Source organism: Chenopodium album, chromosome 2 (genome assembly GCF_948465745.1).
Source record: "Chenopodium album chromosome 2, dcCheAlbu1.1, whole genome shotgun sequence".
NCBI classification, from domain to species: domain Eukaryota; kingdom Viridiplantae; phylum Streptophyta; class Magnoliopsida; order Caryophyllales; family Amaranthaceae; genus Chenopodium; species Chenopodium album.
Window position 1 is genome coordinate 63,473,405 of NC_137835.1, and position 16,446 is coordinate 63,489,850.

Genomic DNA, 16,446 nt, shown 5'->3' on the forward strand with positions numbered 1-16,446 from the left:
TTAATATTTAGGTAGTTCATGCACAATAGAATGGTGTTTTTGGTTTTGTGTTATTTTGTTAACCTTATATTAATTAAGGTTATTTTATTTGTGTAGGAGGAGTCTCCCGATCGTGGTCAAGTTTAGTAGTCGTACCTTTTGTTCTCGTGATCAAGGTACGTATAGGTGGCTAGGTCCTTGATACAATTTTTGAATGCGTGTTTTGTATAACGTTTGTTTTAATGATTGTTTGAATAAATGTTGCGTATGAATATTTAAGTTAACAATTTTCATGACAAGTTAAAGTATATAATTTTATGATTTGAAGGTTTGATCTCTAAATGTTGACCGATTTAATTAAAGTTGTTTGATTTATAAAACACTTGGTTTAATTAATTTGTAGCTCATTGTGAGCCTGAGTATTTGATATTTTAATTGTCCCTCTACCCGGGACTGGTTAAGTAAGACCATGAACTTTGTATGATCTGGTCTTTCCTCGAGTATAGTATAACTTGCTTGGGGGGTGTGCACACTTAGGTGAGGAAAATTGGTTTAGAAATATATCAAAAATTGAGAAGTTTATAAATTGGAAATCTATTGGTTTGGAAAGCTTTTATTGATGGATATTACTACCCTTGGAAGGTTTAATTATTTTGGAAAGTTTAATTTTGGAAAATTACTCGTGACAGGTTTACATTTAAATGGTTCTTTCGAAAGCATGTTTGCCTAAAAAAAAGTATTTACATGCCTTGCACTTATACGTACTTAGCGTTTTTGCTAATCTGTTTTCCTTTTTGTTTTGGTTCGCCCTGTTTACCATTTTGGTAAGCAGTCTTGATTTCAGGTGTGAAGTTGTTCGTACGCATACTAGAGTCGGGATTGGGATCACATAGATAGGAATTAATTTTATTTATGTATGGACAAGTTTTTATTGGTTTATTTTGAAACAGTTATTATGGTTATTCATATTATTAATAAAAGTTAGTTATTTTTCCGCTGCAATTTGAGTAATTAATTAAGCCTTACGTTTTCACGTGGCGGTAATACGCCCAAGTCTATCTGTACGGTATTTGTATACGTATAAATATAGTATTTACGTAGAGGGAGATTTGGGGGTGTTACAAAGTGGTATCAGATTTCCGGGTCTACGAAAGATTAAAATTGAAAAATAAAACTTATGGGTAGACTTAAGATGGGCATATAGGATAGATAGAGTTTCGCATTCTTCGAAGTAAAATTATTTTCTATAAAAACTATTTTCTTATTTGGAAAGGTGATTGAGAAAAGGATGCTCGGGTTCTCTTCGGAGGCCTATAATGGGTACGACTCTCTGTCTAGGAAAGGCTCGCCTCGACGCTGTAGGTAACTTTCCTGGGAGACGCGGGCTCGACCGTCCAATTTCAAGAATCGAGTACATTATTATTTTCGAAAACAAAATGAATTGAAACTATTTGATTTTGTAAACACCTAATGTGCATTAGTCTAAGTATAATTAGGGTCGTCTAGTTATTTGTGTGGTTATGGAATTTTGGTTCCATAGGTAATCATTTTGGATTTATCCTTGAGGAAATTTGAATTGCTTACTTAAATAGTTTGTGTTATCACAGATGATGGAAACTGTTAGAAGACATTTCTTTGATCAAAGGCTAGTAAAATCGGATGTTATATCTGTGCGTGACTTTATAACAGACATTGTTTGGCATGCTACTGATATAAAAAGACACAGGAATATGAAATTTATGATCGAGGAACCATGGATCATCCTACTGGCCTTAGTTCACTTATCCAACACACCTAAATATAATACATTAATCCGAAAGTATAGAAATGTAATTAAACCTAATGGGTTGTGGAATATTGAAGCCTATATGCATGAAGGAAAATGGCTAGGAACCTTAACCAATTTTAAAGCAGACCTACATTTCGCCAAAGTTGACTGGAGCCGAATTCCAAGACCAATAGTTGCTGAAATTCCTCTTCGGCTTACACCTCATGAAATCCAAAAGTTAAATAATCTAAACTATGATATGCCACCCTTACCACCTCCACGTTTGCATCTTGACTATACATCATCCGATGACTTAGAAATCCCTCACCCAAATGACTTTGAATCCCCACCTCATACTACTGAACCCCTTGTCCCAAGAGGTCGAGTATCTAGTCCAAAACACAGTACAAACCGTAACCCTGGCCCCTATGTTAGCCCAAACTGTAACTCTAGCTATGGCTCGTGTCGTAGCCCAACTTATAATGAATTTTATCCTACTTTCTTGCTTGAATGTAACCAAATTCCAACCCACATGGCTAAACCTTTAGAACCTGATTCCCCTCAACTTTCCACAGGAAACACAGGTGACGTGGCCAGAAAGATGATCCAGCAAGCTAGGACCAAGAGTAGAACTTCAGAATAATAATTGATTGATTTCTTCCATTAATAGCAAATTGTTTTGTTTTGTAAGCCAACTAGTGGCCCTTATGAATTTGTAGTGACAAAATGAATTAATAAGCCTATGTGGCTAAATATGGAGTTTCAATCTTTAATAAGAGTTTTATGAAATTTTCTTATATAATAAATGTGTATTATTTGTTATTTTAAGTTATTCAGGATGTCTCTAAGAGCCGGAAATAGTAGACGCACTGGTTCCAAAATGAGCTCTACTCTTAGGAAGCTAACTTGTCGTTACTGTCAGAAACTGGGGCATCGGGAGTATGAGTGCTACACCAAGGAGAAGGATGTTAAGATGGGGAAAGTCCAGGAGACCAATAACCCACCTAAACCACCCCGGACCAATGGATCAGCTCAGAGGAATGGAACCAGTAGCGGTGCAGGAGGGGCCCCTAAGGGTCGTGTGTTCGTGATGAATCGTCGTGAGGCTGAGGCTTCCAATGATGTGGTAATTGGCACTTTCCTTGTTTGTTCTTTGAATGCTAGAGTCATGTTTGATTTGGGTGCGTCTCATTCTTTTGTTTCAAAATCTCTAGTCCAGAGATTAAAGTTAGAGAGTCCATTGTTAGTGTCTCTAGATGTTTCTATTCCAACTGGGGAAGTGAGGAATTTCTCTAAGTCACATAAAGGGGTACCTATCACCATAGCTGGAGTAGAATTTCCTTCAGATTTGATTGAGTTTGATTTGCAAGACTTAGATGTGATTTTAGGAATGGACTGGCTAGGAAAGTATAAGGCTTACATAGATTGTGCTGCTTAGAAAGTGAAATTGTTGGGTCCGGGTAATGTGACAGTGACTTATAGGAAGGAAGGGAAGAATTCAGGGATCAAAATCATTTCTGCCTTGCAGTTTCGGAATTGTGTCAGGAAGGGTTATCCAATATACATGTGTAGTGTTCAAGAAGTGGGAAGGGAGGATGAGAAGAAAAAGAGTATTCCAATAGTTGAGGAATTTCCAGATGTGTTTCCTGATGAGATACTAGGTATGCCGCCTGTAAGGGATGTTGAGTTCACCATAGAATTGCTACCAGGGACTGGACCTATCTCGAAGGCTCCATATAGGATGGCTCCAGCTGAGATGAAGGAATTGAAAACGCAGTTAGATGACTTGTTGGATAAGGGATACATTCGACCTAGTTCTTCTCCATGGGGTGCTCCAGTGTTGTTTGTGAAAAAGAAGGATGGAAGTTTGAGGTTGTGCATAGATTATCGGGAGTTGAATAATGTGACAGTCAAGAATAAGTATCCTTTACCTAGAATTGATGATTTGTTTGATCAGTTGAAAGGGGCTGGAATATTTTCCAAGATAGATTTGAGGTCAGGGTACCATCAGTTGAGAATTGCAGAGCAAGACATTCCCAAGAGTGCTTTCAGGACGCGTTATGGCCATTATGAGTTCACAGTTATGCCATTTGGGTTAACTAATGCACCTGCAGTTTTCATGGATTTGATGAACCGAATCTTTATGCCATATTTGGATAAGTTTGTGGTGGTTTTCATTGATGATGTTTTGATCTACTCCAAGAATAGGGAGGAGCATGAAGATCATTTGAGGAAAGTATTGTCGATCCTGAGGGAGCACCAATTGTATGCTAAGCTGTCGAAGTGTGAGTTTTGGTTAGAAAAGGTAGCCTTTTTGGGGCATGTGATTTCTAGGGAAGGAATTTCAGTAGATCCCTCGAAGATCAATGCAGTGAGTGAATGGCCAACACCTAAGAATGTGTCAGATGTTCGAAGTTTCTTGGGATTGGCAGGCTATTATCGAAGATTTGTGAAGGATTTTTCGAGGATTGCGAGGCCCATGACGAATTTAATGAAGAAGGAATGTAAGTTTGTTTGGACCCAGGAGTGTGAACAAGCGTTCCAGACCTTGAAAGACAAGTTAACCTCGACACCAGTATTGGCTTTTCCAAATGAAAGTGGGCAATATGAGGTGTATAGTGATGCATCGAAGTTTGGATTAGGTTGTGTTTTAATGCAGAATCGAAGGGTCATTGCATATGCTTCGAGACAATTGAAACTGCATGAGGTGAACTATCCAACCCATGACCTGGAGTTAGCTGCGATTGTGTTTGCTTTGAAAATTTGGAGACATTATCTATATGGTGCAACTTGTAAAATGTTCACAGATCATCAGAGTCTAAAGTACATTTACACTAAGCAATATTTGAACTCGAGACAGAGACGATGGTTGGAATTTATGAAAGACTATAGTGTGAATATCCAATATCATGAGGGGAAAGCTAATGTGGTAGCTGATGCTTTAAGTAGGAAAACCAGTCATTTGATGAATTTGATGATTTTACCAGACTAGTTGTGTGTAGAATTTCAGAAGATGAATTTGGAAGTGGTGGAGCATGGAGAGGTCAGTAAGATGTTAAATGCCTTGGCAGTGAAACCTTCTATTTATGATGAGATTAGAGAAAGTCAGTTGGACGACTCGAAGTTGAAGGCAATAAAAGAGAAGATTGAGGGAGGGCAGGTTTTGGACTTTACTATCGCAGATGAGGGAAGTATTCGATTTAAAGGGAGATGGTGTATTCCACAACATCGTGAGGACATCAAACAAAGACTGATGGAGGAGGCCCATAGCTCTCCTTATACGATGCATCCTGGAGGGGATAAGTTGTATAAGGATATGAAGAAGGTCTTTTGGTGGCCAAACATGAAGAAAGAAGTAGCAGAGTTTGTGGAAAAATGCTTAACATGCCAAAAAGTGAAAATAGAGCATCGAAGGCCACAAGGAATGGTTCAATCCTTGGAAGTACCAAAGTGGAAGTGGGATTCGATCGCCATGGATTTTGTGGGGGCATTACCAAGGACCAGGGCAGGGAATGACACTATTTGGGTCATTGTGGATCGATTGACTAAGTCCGCAACCTTTATACCTATGAAAAACACTTGGTCTATGGATCAGTTGGGAAGGGCATATGTGAAGTTTGTGGTGAAGTATCATGGAGTGCCTACAGATATCATTTCAGATCGCGATTCGAGATTCTTGTCTAACTTTTGGAAAAGTTTGCAAAAGGCCATAGGAACAAAGCTATTGATGAGTACAGCTTTTCACCCTACAACTGATGGTCAGACTGAAAGGACCATACAGACCTTGGAGGACATGTTGAGAGCATGTGTATTGGAGTATCAAGGTTCATGGGAAGACCACTTAGACTTGATTGAGTTTTCATATAATAATAGCCATCATGCAAGCATTGGAATGGCCCCGTTTGAGGCTTTGTATGGAAGGAAATGTAGGAGCCTAGTTTGTTGGAATGACATAAGTGAAACTGTTGTACTTGGGCCTGAAATGATAGAGGAAACTGTTAAGCAAGTAAAGCTGATCCAAGAGAAAATCAAAGCAGCCCAAGACAGACAGAAAAGTTATGCTGATGAGAAGCGCAGAGACGTAGAGTTCCAAGTAGGAGAAAAGGTGTTGCTAAAGATATCTCCTATGAAGGGAGTAATGAGATTTGGTAAGAGGGGGAAGTTGAGCCCAAAGTACATTGGGCCATTTGAGATTCTTCAGAAGGTTGGGAAAGTAGCATATAAGTTGGACTTACCCAACGAGTTGGAAAGGGTGCACAATGTTTTTCATGTAAGTCAGATTCGCAAGTACATTCCTGATGTTGCACATGTGCTAGAACCAGAGACAATTGAGCTAGATGAGAGTTTGACCTATGAAGAAAGACCGGTGAGAATTTTATATAGTAAAGTTAGAAGCACCAGAAACAAGGATGTGAAGATTGTCAAAGTTCTATGGTCGAACCATAAGGTTGAGGAAGCAACTTGGGAGGCTGAGGCAAAAATGCGTAAAAAGTACCCTAACCTTTTCATGGTGAGTGGTTAAGTTACGGGGACGTAACTTCCTTTTAAGGGGGGTAGAATGCAATAGAGTTTCGCGCTTTCCTTTTATGTCTTTATTAAGTGAACCTTTTGAATCAAGTTCTTAGGTTGTGCATGAACTTACTAAATTTTAACTAACTCAAGCTAATTTAGAATATTAAATTGAGGTATTAAATGTTTCTAAGTTTCGGGACGAAACTTCTTTTAAGGGGGGTAGACTGTAATACCTCGAAATTTTGAAAATAAATAATAAATAAATATTTTAATAATTTATTCAATTATTTGAAATAGGAGCCAAAATTAAATTTTGGCGCAAAAAAAAAAAGTATTTTAGTACTTTAAATCAATAATAATTAATTATTTTGGTTAGTTCATATTTTATGATATACAATTATTTTAGTTTGATATTATATATATATATATATATATATATATATATATATATATATATATATATATATATATATATATATATATATATATATATTTATTATCAAATCATTATCTTAAATATGGTTTAAAAAAAAAAAAAAAAAAAAAAAGGCCGTGAGTTATGAGAAGCCATACTTATCATTACTTTTTTTTTTTTTTTTTTAATTTAAATCTCTTAATTTATCTTTCTTAACCATATTAGCATCTATCTTACTTCCATCCCTAATCCAATCCTTTCCATTGTATTTTCCCACATGAATTAATCTAGACTAAATTTCACTCATATTCATTTAACAAACTTACATTTATCATGTTCCCATGTTAATCTCAATCCTTCTTTAACTCTATCTTACTACCCCTTAAACACTATAAATAGACCCTCAACACTTCACAAATTCCCCACACCAAAAATCATAAATCCTCTTCTCTACTCTCTATCTCATCACCCCTTCTTCTTACTCCATCTAGCTTAAATAAACTCTGCAACCCATAACCAAGTTGTTGCCACCAAACAACTACCTCTTCCGCCACCAACGACCACCCAACTATACTAATAGCACTATTTTGATAAAGGTTAATATTTAGGTAGTTCATGCACAATAGAATGGTGTTTTTGGTTTTGTGTTATTTTGTTAACCTTATATTAATTAAGGTTATTTTATTTGTGTAGGAGGAGTCTCCCGATCGTGGTCCAGTTTAGTAGTCGTACCTTTTGTTCTCGTGATCAAGGTACGTATAGGTGGCTAGGTCCTTGATACAATTTTTGAATGCGTGTTTTGTATAACGTTTGTTTTAATGACTGTTTGAATAAATGTTGCGTATGAATATTTAAGTTAACAATTTTCATGACAAGTTAAAGTATATAATTTTATGATTTGAAGGTTTGATCTCTAAATGTTGACCGATTTAATTAAAGTTTTTTGATTTATAAATCACTTGGTTTAATTAATTTGTAGCTCATTGTGAGCCTGAGTATTTGATATTTTAATTGTCCCTCTACCCGGGACTGGTTAAGTAAGACCATGAACTTTGTATGATCTGGTCTTTCCTCGAGTATAGTATAACTTGCTTGGGGGGTGTGCACACTTAGGTGAGGAAAATTGGTTTAGAAATATATCAAAAATTGAGAAGTTTATAAATTGGAAATCTATTGGTTTGGAAAGCTTTTATTGATGGATATTACTACCCTTGGAAGGTTTAATTATTTTGGAAAGTTTAATTTTGGAAAATGACTCGTGACAGGTTTACATTTAAATGGTTATTTCGAAAGCATGTTTGCCTAAAAAAAAGTATTTACATGCCTTGCACTTATACGTACTTAGCGTTTTTGCTAATCTGTTTTCCTTTTTGTTTTGGTTCGCCCTGTTTACCATTTTTGTAAGCAGTCTTGATTTCAGGTGTGAAGTTGTTCGTACGCATACTAGAGTCGGGATTGGGATCACATAGATAGGAATTAATTTTATTTATGTATGGACAAGTTTTTATTGGTTTATTTTGAAACAGTTATTATGGTTATTCATATTATTAATAAAAGTTAGTTATTTTTCCGCTGCAATGTGAGTAATTAATTAAGCCTTACGTTTTCACGTGGCGGTAATACGCCCAAGTCTACCTCTACGGTATTTGTATACGTATAAATATAGTATTTACGTAGAGGGAGATTTGGGGGTGTTACAAAGTCAATTTAGCCCAGTTTGATGTAAGGTTTATGACACAAAAAGCTATCAAAGGATTTGTGGTGTCAGACTTTCTAGCGGACTTTCCAATAGAAGACTCGACGCCAATACAAGACAATGAATTTCCAGATGAAGACTTAATGGTTACTGAAGATGATACTTGGACCTTGTACTTCGATGGAGCCTTAAACCAAAAGGGATGTGGCGTTGGAGTATTACTAGTGTCACCTAAAGAAGAGCATGTCCCAATCTCCATAAAGCTTGATTTCGACGTTACCAACAACGCTGCTGAATATGAAGCATGCGTGGTAGGCCTTGAAACGGCTTTGGCATTGGGAGTAAAAAAGTTAAGGATATTTGGAGACTCTTCATTGATCATCAATCAAATATCTAAAAGCTGGAAAGTAAGGAGTGATAGTCTAGCCTCTTACCAAACCTATCTGGAAACTCTTACTGATCAGTTAGAGAAGGTAGAATACACATATCTACCTAGGGAAGAAAATCAATTTTCTGATGCCTTGGCAAGACTAGCCTCGGTGGTTAGGATTCCCACGGAAATCGAGCAAATGCCTCTAACTATAGAGAAAAGGCACAAACCAGCATACATCCAGGCTATAGAAGATGACGAAGTAGTCCAAGACGAAGAAGAAGAAGAAGAAGAAGAAGAAGAAGAAGAAGAAGAACCGTGGTGCACGGATATACTCAATTATGTCACCAAAGGAGAATACCCTCCCCATGCTACAAAAGAGCAAAACGAGCTTTAAGACTCTTAGCTTTCCAATATGTACTCATAGACAACGAGCTACATAAAAGGGTACCTAAGGGTCGAGTTCTCTTATGTGTAGGAAAAAAGGATGCACAAAGAGCAATGAGAATAGTCCACGAAGGAATCTGTGGTACTCATATATATGGAAAAATGTTAGTCCAAAAAATAATGCGAGAAGGATATTATTGGACTACAATAAATAGGGATTGCCATCAATATTTAAAAATATATCCTAAGTGCCAAATCTATGCCAATTTACAACATGTTCCTCCATCCTTGCTCTACACCTACACGTCACCATGGCCATTCTCTACATGGGGAATTGACATCATCGGCAAAATAACTATTTCAGGAACAGGAGGCCACAAATATATACTAGTAGTAATTGATTACTTCACAAAGTGGGTCGAAGCGCAATCATACGCCAAACTCACCGCAAATCATGTAGCACTCTTCATCGAGAGAAATATTATTGTCGATACGGAGTCCCACATGAAATGATAAGTGACAATGGAACTCACTTTCAAGCTGAATGTGAAGAATTGTTACAAAAATATGACATTCAACATCATCATTCTTCCCCTTATAGGCCTCAAGAAAATGGAGCAGTCAAGGCAGCAAATAAAAATCTAAAGACTATCATCGAGAAAATGACGGAAAATTATAAGGATTGGCCTAACAAACTTCACTTCGCATTGTGGGGTTACTGCACGTCAATTCGCACATCAACAGGGAATACGCCATTTTCCTTGGTTTATGAAATGGATGCCGTACAACCTGTGGAATTAGAAATTCCATCTCTACGTATCACGTTAGAAAGAAAACTCGATGAAGTTGAATGGACTAGGACAAGATATGAAGAGTTAAATCTACTCGATGAAAAACGACTAGAAGCTCTGCATCACACTCAGTGTTATCAAACTCTTATGGCTAGGCATTTTAATAAGAAGGTCAAGACAAGAAACATCAAAGTAGGACACTTGGTGTTAAAAGCATTAAGGAAAAATGTTTTAGATCCAAAGGGAAAAATTAGACCTAATTGGTCTGGACCCTACATTGTCAAAGTAATCCTGTCAGGAGGTGCAGGGAAACTAACTGATATGGATGGCAATGAGTTCTCGAACATGACAAATCTTGACCAACTTAAGAAATACTACCCATAATTACTTGAGTAGGATACTCAAGATAGCTACGTTTGGCCTGATTCCTTAAGAAAGGATACGTAGGCAAACCTTTACGGGTGCGGCCACTTTATTTTTAAAAAAATCTCGCGCCCCAGAATTAATTAAAAATTCGACAGAAGATCGGCGAAATACCGGCGTCGCAGAAAAAATTCTGGCGCCAGACTATGACTATCAGCGCCAGACGATGGCTTCCATCGCCTGACGCCAGACTACCGTGGCCGGCGCCAGTCGCAGATAAGTGGCGCCAATTCACAGATTAAATTATGGGATTATTTCGGTGTTTTTCGGAAAATTTTCGACTTCGGTACTCGAAAATTTCTGGAAAATTAATTTCTTTCGGTTTTCATTGCTTTAATAAAATAAATTTAAACTAAATAATTTAATTAAAAGCTGAAATTTCATTAATAAAATAAATTACATTATTGATGGAATTTAAATAAAGTAACTTTAAATAAAAAAAATAAACTAAGTCTAATAATTGGAAATTAAGCAATGCTCCTAATATTCTTTTTCTTTCCTAGCCCTTTTCCAATTTTTGTCTGCTTCCTCCTCCTCATCCATAACCTTGGCTAGTAGGCATCCTTTAGAGGACCTACATTCAATCTTGGAGTAGATAGTTTCCCCTTCAGCTAGGACTCCATGATTCTTTTCTACCCAAGCTTTTTTCTCTGTGGTGTCAGCTTTCCTTTTTCCCTTATCTTTTGTAGTACTTTTCTTCCTAGGCATTGCAGGTGTTTTGAATTCAATTCTTTCACCTAAACGTTCCCTAACAGGAACCACCTTTTCACTTAGATGACTCTTCGCATCAATTTTACTCTGATTTTTCTTCAAGTCCTTTGAAGGTTTCTTCAGCACCCACTTCTTCACATCATTGGATAAGGAAGGAGGAACCTTTTAGGTAATTACTTCCCATAAAGGTCTGACGCTCCAATAAGCATCAAATTTGTCTACTTCCTGGGAGACAGGGAACTCGTAGGGAGGACGAAGATCTCCAGAAGGAATAGTCTGAAGTAGGCAGTATTGTCTTTTTACTCTGCAGGGATAATAATAAGTCATACGAGACAAGCTTAAAAGACGGCAGTTAGAAAGGTTGCTTGTTGACACCAACCATCCTTTCTATTTTCCACCAAGGGATGACCCACTTGATGGAAAAATTGCAAGATTCGAAGACCCTCTTCCACTCGTGGCGCCCCATCTTAGAGAAGCGTTTCATCCTCCTCACGAAACAATTCTGAGTGTACTTCTCAATATTGTCTGGAGGGCTAATTATTTCCAGCCTTTCCATTAGCCACATCTGTAAAAAAAAAAATCACAATGCAAATTAATTATTATTACTATACAAAATATATTTTTTATTTCTGTAATTAAGAATATTATTTTTCTACCTGTAATAAAATTGGAGAGCCTCGAAAAGATGCTTTTGGATTCCTCTTCAATTCATCTAGACTAATCATAGTCTCTCCAACTATAAATGGCGTTGGATTTCTCCCTGATTCAATTTGTTCTAACACGGTGGTTATAATTGATTGACCCTCATTATTTTTACCACTAGTAAGAAAAAATTGATTAAGCATACAAAATAAGAAAGCCCTTCTTCTATAAATATGAAAAGATTCGGAGTGAGGTTTATCAAAATAATGGCGAGCAAATTATTTCAAATTAACTATGTTGCCATCTACTATCTTTGATAGATCCCTTTATTTTAAATTAAAGAAGCGTTCAAAATCCTTATAATAATATGCATCTATTCTAGGGATTACTACAAGATCTTTTTCAGGGAAACCTAAAATAGCACCAAATTCTTCCGGTAAAGGGCTAATTTCATCATACCCTATTCTAAAGCAATGAATATCAACATCCCAATATTCTAGAGCGGTATGAATAAAATCTAAGTCAAGATCTACCCCTTTGATACCATAAATACCCCCCAAGTTAAAAACATCTAATTCTTTTCTTTCTTTGGCATTAAGAGACCGACACCATTCATGGGTGTAGTTGGTGAAAGTCTTGGTGACTAGAGACATGATATTAATTTTCTAAAGCTAAGAAATATTTTATCTGCTGAAATTATGAAAAGACTCGGCTGGGCAGGGGGGCTATTTATGCACGAAATCGGAGCAGTTTTAATCTCGGAAGGATTCGGGATCAGCGCTATTTAGTGCCAGACGCTACTATTAGCGCCTGACGCTAGAGCTTGGCGCCAAGCGCTAAGTGCAGTGCCTGGCGCTACATCAAAACGCGTGGCGCCAGCTGGCGCCAATTTGCCTCGTCATACGCGCTTTCTGAACCTGCGTTTTTAACTTAATTCGAGTCTGCTAATGACTTTACGGCTTCCTTATCTTTTTCTAAACATCTTTTTATTGCTTTTTTTTTTAATTAATATAGCTGTTTCGGGTGTTTTTTGGATTTCCTGGGATACTAGTCACGCTCTCCTGGCAACGAGACAGTCCAACCTGCAAAACAACGAATATTCCGGTTAACGGAATATTCGCCTCCGACGATCAAGTTAGTGATCGGAACGGAAAAGGCTAGAGAGAAAAAGTAGAGAGAAGTTGGAGCTATTTAATGCTCTGTTGTTTGTAAATGTCTTAATCCACCCCTCCCATCATAAATGATTAGGGTATTTATAGGGGTGGGACTCGTGCCCCTTTCTAGGGTTTGTACCCTAGATTTGCGTGACGTGATTGGCACGCGTTAGGCGTCTTTTTGCGTGCTGAAATAAAGGGAACACTTGCCCTAAACACGTGGCATCCTCTCGTGACGACACGTGTTGCCCTCTAACTGGGCCACGTGTCGCTACGAGATTGGCCTGAAACCTTGGGTGCTTTTGAGCTGAATGCATTGCATCTTCCCGTGGTGACACGTGTCACCCTATAAATGGGCTACGTGTCCTTACGGGATTGGTGCACATATACGAGGTATTTTTACCCTCAACATTTGCCCCTCAGAGGCGGTGGCTCGTACACTTACAGGCCGACTCCTCTGACCTCAGATAGCCTTGGGGCGTACAAGTGTATTAGGGTTTCGACATATTTCTGTCCGCCTGACAATTTAGAGTGAACGCCTATCTATACGAATGGCGCGGACAACGGTAGGCTGTCTCGCCTTTGGGAGTTGCGGCCGTCTTGCCATTGCGGAGGGAGCCTTAGCTCCATCCGCTTATTTTTGGACGTGCCGTTTATTAGGTCGTCTTTTTTCGCCTATTCTAACGGCGTTGCTCTTTGCCCCTTCAAATTCTAGGTTAAATTTTCAAATTATAACCGTTCAATTTTGTTAGGCGGGAAAGATGAATTTACCGTCCTACCCCCATAAATTTGGCCTATATATACAAGAGGTTTGACCTCATTTTCACACTTTGGAACTTTGCATTTTCTAGAGAGAAGTCAGAGCTTCTAGAGAGAGAAAGTGCCATTTTCTTTTAATCTTCAAGAGCTCCGCCGTGCGTTTGAGTTTTCCGAGCACATTCTTTGAGTTTTCCGGTCAACCTTCAAGACTTTCAAGTTTTCTACACGTACATAGGTAGGCCGCCTGTTTTCTTTTCCTTGTATTTTTTATTTCTTTATTCTTCATTTAAAATCTGGCTCAACACTCGGCTTCGTCCGTTTCTCCTCATGAGGCCGGCCGTTCGTCTGGGACTGAGGAGTCTAGAGTGGACGGAGACGAGTTGTCTCCTTCATGGAGTGGGTCCATTTCTAGTGCGTACCAACTCACTTCCACCCATTCCTCTCTGTCCCTGCAGTCGAACATGGCAAGAATGATGCAGCCGTACGATCGTCATGCGGCCAGAAATCCAAACGGTAGTCTGGTGAACCCTAGGCCTCCTTATGACCCTAACAACCCTAACTTAGAAACGCCTTCTAATACTCCTACGACCGCTTCCACGGGCACTCACTGCTCGTCCGTGGAAGTGACTTCTTCTTTTGAGGAGCGCCAAATAACTCAGGGTGCTTCTGATGTGGGGGGAACGTCCGGGCAAACTTCGGGATTAATGTTCCCCCAATATGCCAACTCGGTTATGGATGGGGCCGAGTTGCTACTCTGTGAAGGACCTCCTTCCTCTTCTCGGGCGGACGCTGATCCGTTCGTCCCCAGTCTTGCAAAACTCTATCTCCGATATGGCAGGTCGGACAGGCCAAGGACTGGGGTCTTAATTAACGAACCGTCCAACCTGCCTCCTTGCAGAGCTCCTCCTACTGGAAATCAGGCGACCGGGGCCAAGGACAAGGGCAAAAGGCCCCTAATTCAAGAGGACACCCCCTCTTCCCGGGGTGGCCGGGGTTCTAGGAGCCGTAGTTCAGCAGAGGCAGCCGATCTGGATAGAGTGTTGTCCTCTGAGTTTGGGAGTATTCCTCAAGAAGAGGAGGATGAGGTCGAGAAAACGACCGAGGGTGAAACGGCGGCCGCTGAGGGCGAAGAGGCGGCCGAGGAGGATGTTTCCAATATTGACAACTTCAAGGATCCGTTCGCCTGCACAGTGGGTAGCACAGCCTTGGGCTACCTGAACTACAAATTTGAGGAGTACAAGACATTCCTCCACCTTGGGGAGGGATTTGAGATTCAGCCTCCAAGGAAGTCACGTGCTTTGGCTGCTTGGGAGGAAGAGAGGCCGCGCCAAAGGTCCTTTAGTGTCTATAGGGCGGCCCTAGATGTCAGACTGCACTTCCCCCTCCACCCTTTCGTCCGCACCATCCTGGACGAATACGACATAACCCTCTTCCAGCTGATGCCGAACAGCTGGTTGAACATTTTCGGGTATTTGGTGACGTGCATCTGCAAGGGCTTCAAGCCAGACTTTGCAGTCTTCTATGAGATGCACTCACTAACCAAGCTGGACGCGGATACGGACGGCTGGTTCATTCTGAGCTCCACCAGAAAATACATGATGGTGGTGGACCGCGTCTCAAAATGGCGTGACTGGAAGCACCGATTCTACCGCATCAAGACCAAAGATGTTGAATTTAACTTGCGGATGAATCGGTTCAACGCTGAGCCAATTCAGCTTGGACGCGGGGACCTCAAGCCTGATAAGCCACCCGTCCACCCCAGCCAAGAGTACCAGCTTGAATATTTCAAGGTCAAGCGGGTGAAAAGGAACGGCAAAACTGAGCGCGTTCCGAGTAACTGGGTCCCTTTATCCAGCTGGCTGCGGGATCCCACATTTATGTCCGCCTATGGCCTGTACAAGAACCTGCCCCAAGGTGGACGCATGGACACACATTCTTACACATACGTAGGTTATTTTAATTTGAAGGATTTTTTAACACTTTTTCCTTTTCTTTTTCAGCTGAGGCGTACAAGGTGCTTGACCCAGAGCAGAAAGAGGAGGTAAACATGGTGGAGATTGAATTGGCTCGCTACAAGGCTCGTCAGAAGCTGTATGAGCAACCTAAAGGAGTAAGTATACCCATCTCCATTTCTTCTTTTCGTCCGTGTATGCATTAGGGAAGAGATCCTCTTCCTAACTTGACACGACCAATCAATTGTATTATCTTGCTCTTTTTTCGCTAACTTTATTCTCTACAGCTGTCAACTCCGACCCCTAGGTCCAAACGGAAGCAGTCGTCCCCTGCATCCAAGACGAACAAGGACGGTAGGGCGTCCAAACAAAGGAAGACGGTCGCGTCCAAGACCACTTCCACTACTGCGGTGAAGACCACGTCGCGGACTGCCTCTAAGTAGTCCAAAGGAGAACAATCCCGGCTGAGTGATAGCGGGGCCTCCAAGTCCATAGATCCGGCCGCCATGCCGGATCATGACAGGTCCGAGAAATCGGACGATAGGGGTAAGTCGACCCTGGTAAAACCGACCGGGCCAGAAGTGACTCCGCCCGTTCAAAGAGTCAACGAATCTGATTGGCTCGAAGCCTCTCAGTCGGCCGGCGATCAGCCAGGCCGGACGGGGGAGGAGGGTGACGAACCTGCGCCGCCCCAGTCATTCACTTTCAATCTTCCTACCCCTCCAAGCTTCTCTAACGGTCAGTCCGAGTAACTTTGAATTCTCTACTTCGCTTTTTCAAGTCCGATTAAACCTGAGCTAAACTTTTATTTTTTGCTCCCTTACACAGACATTGCAGAGGAGCTGCACATGAAGCTGCCCGGCCAATCCCTCAGGGGCGCGGACAGG

General features: G+C 40.1%; 1 protein-coding gene across 1 annotated transcript; it reads left to right on the forward strand.

Annotated features, from left to right (window-relative positions):
- The first annotated feature begins 2,585 nt into the window (after positions 1 to 2,585).
- On the forward strand, positions 2,586 to 3,185 carry LOC145574289 (uncharacterized). The gene has a single exon (XM_081632044.1). It carries the CDS (start codon positions 2,586 to 2,588, stop codon positions 3,183 to 3,185), a length of 600 nt encoding a protein of 199 aa, XP_081488170.1.
- The last annotated feature ends 13,261 nt before the right edge of the window (positions 3,186 to 16,446 follow it).

Excerpts from the sequence above, each read along its gene's own strand:
- LOC145574289 (XM_081632044.1), top strand. The coding sequence starts at position 2,586 with ATGTCTCTAAGAGCCGGAAATAGTAGACGCACTGGTTCCAAAATGAGC.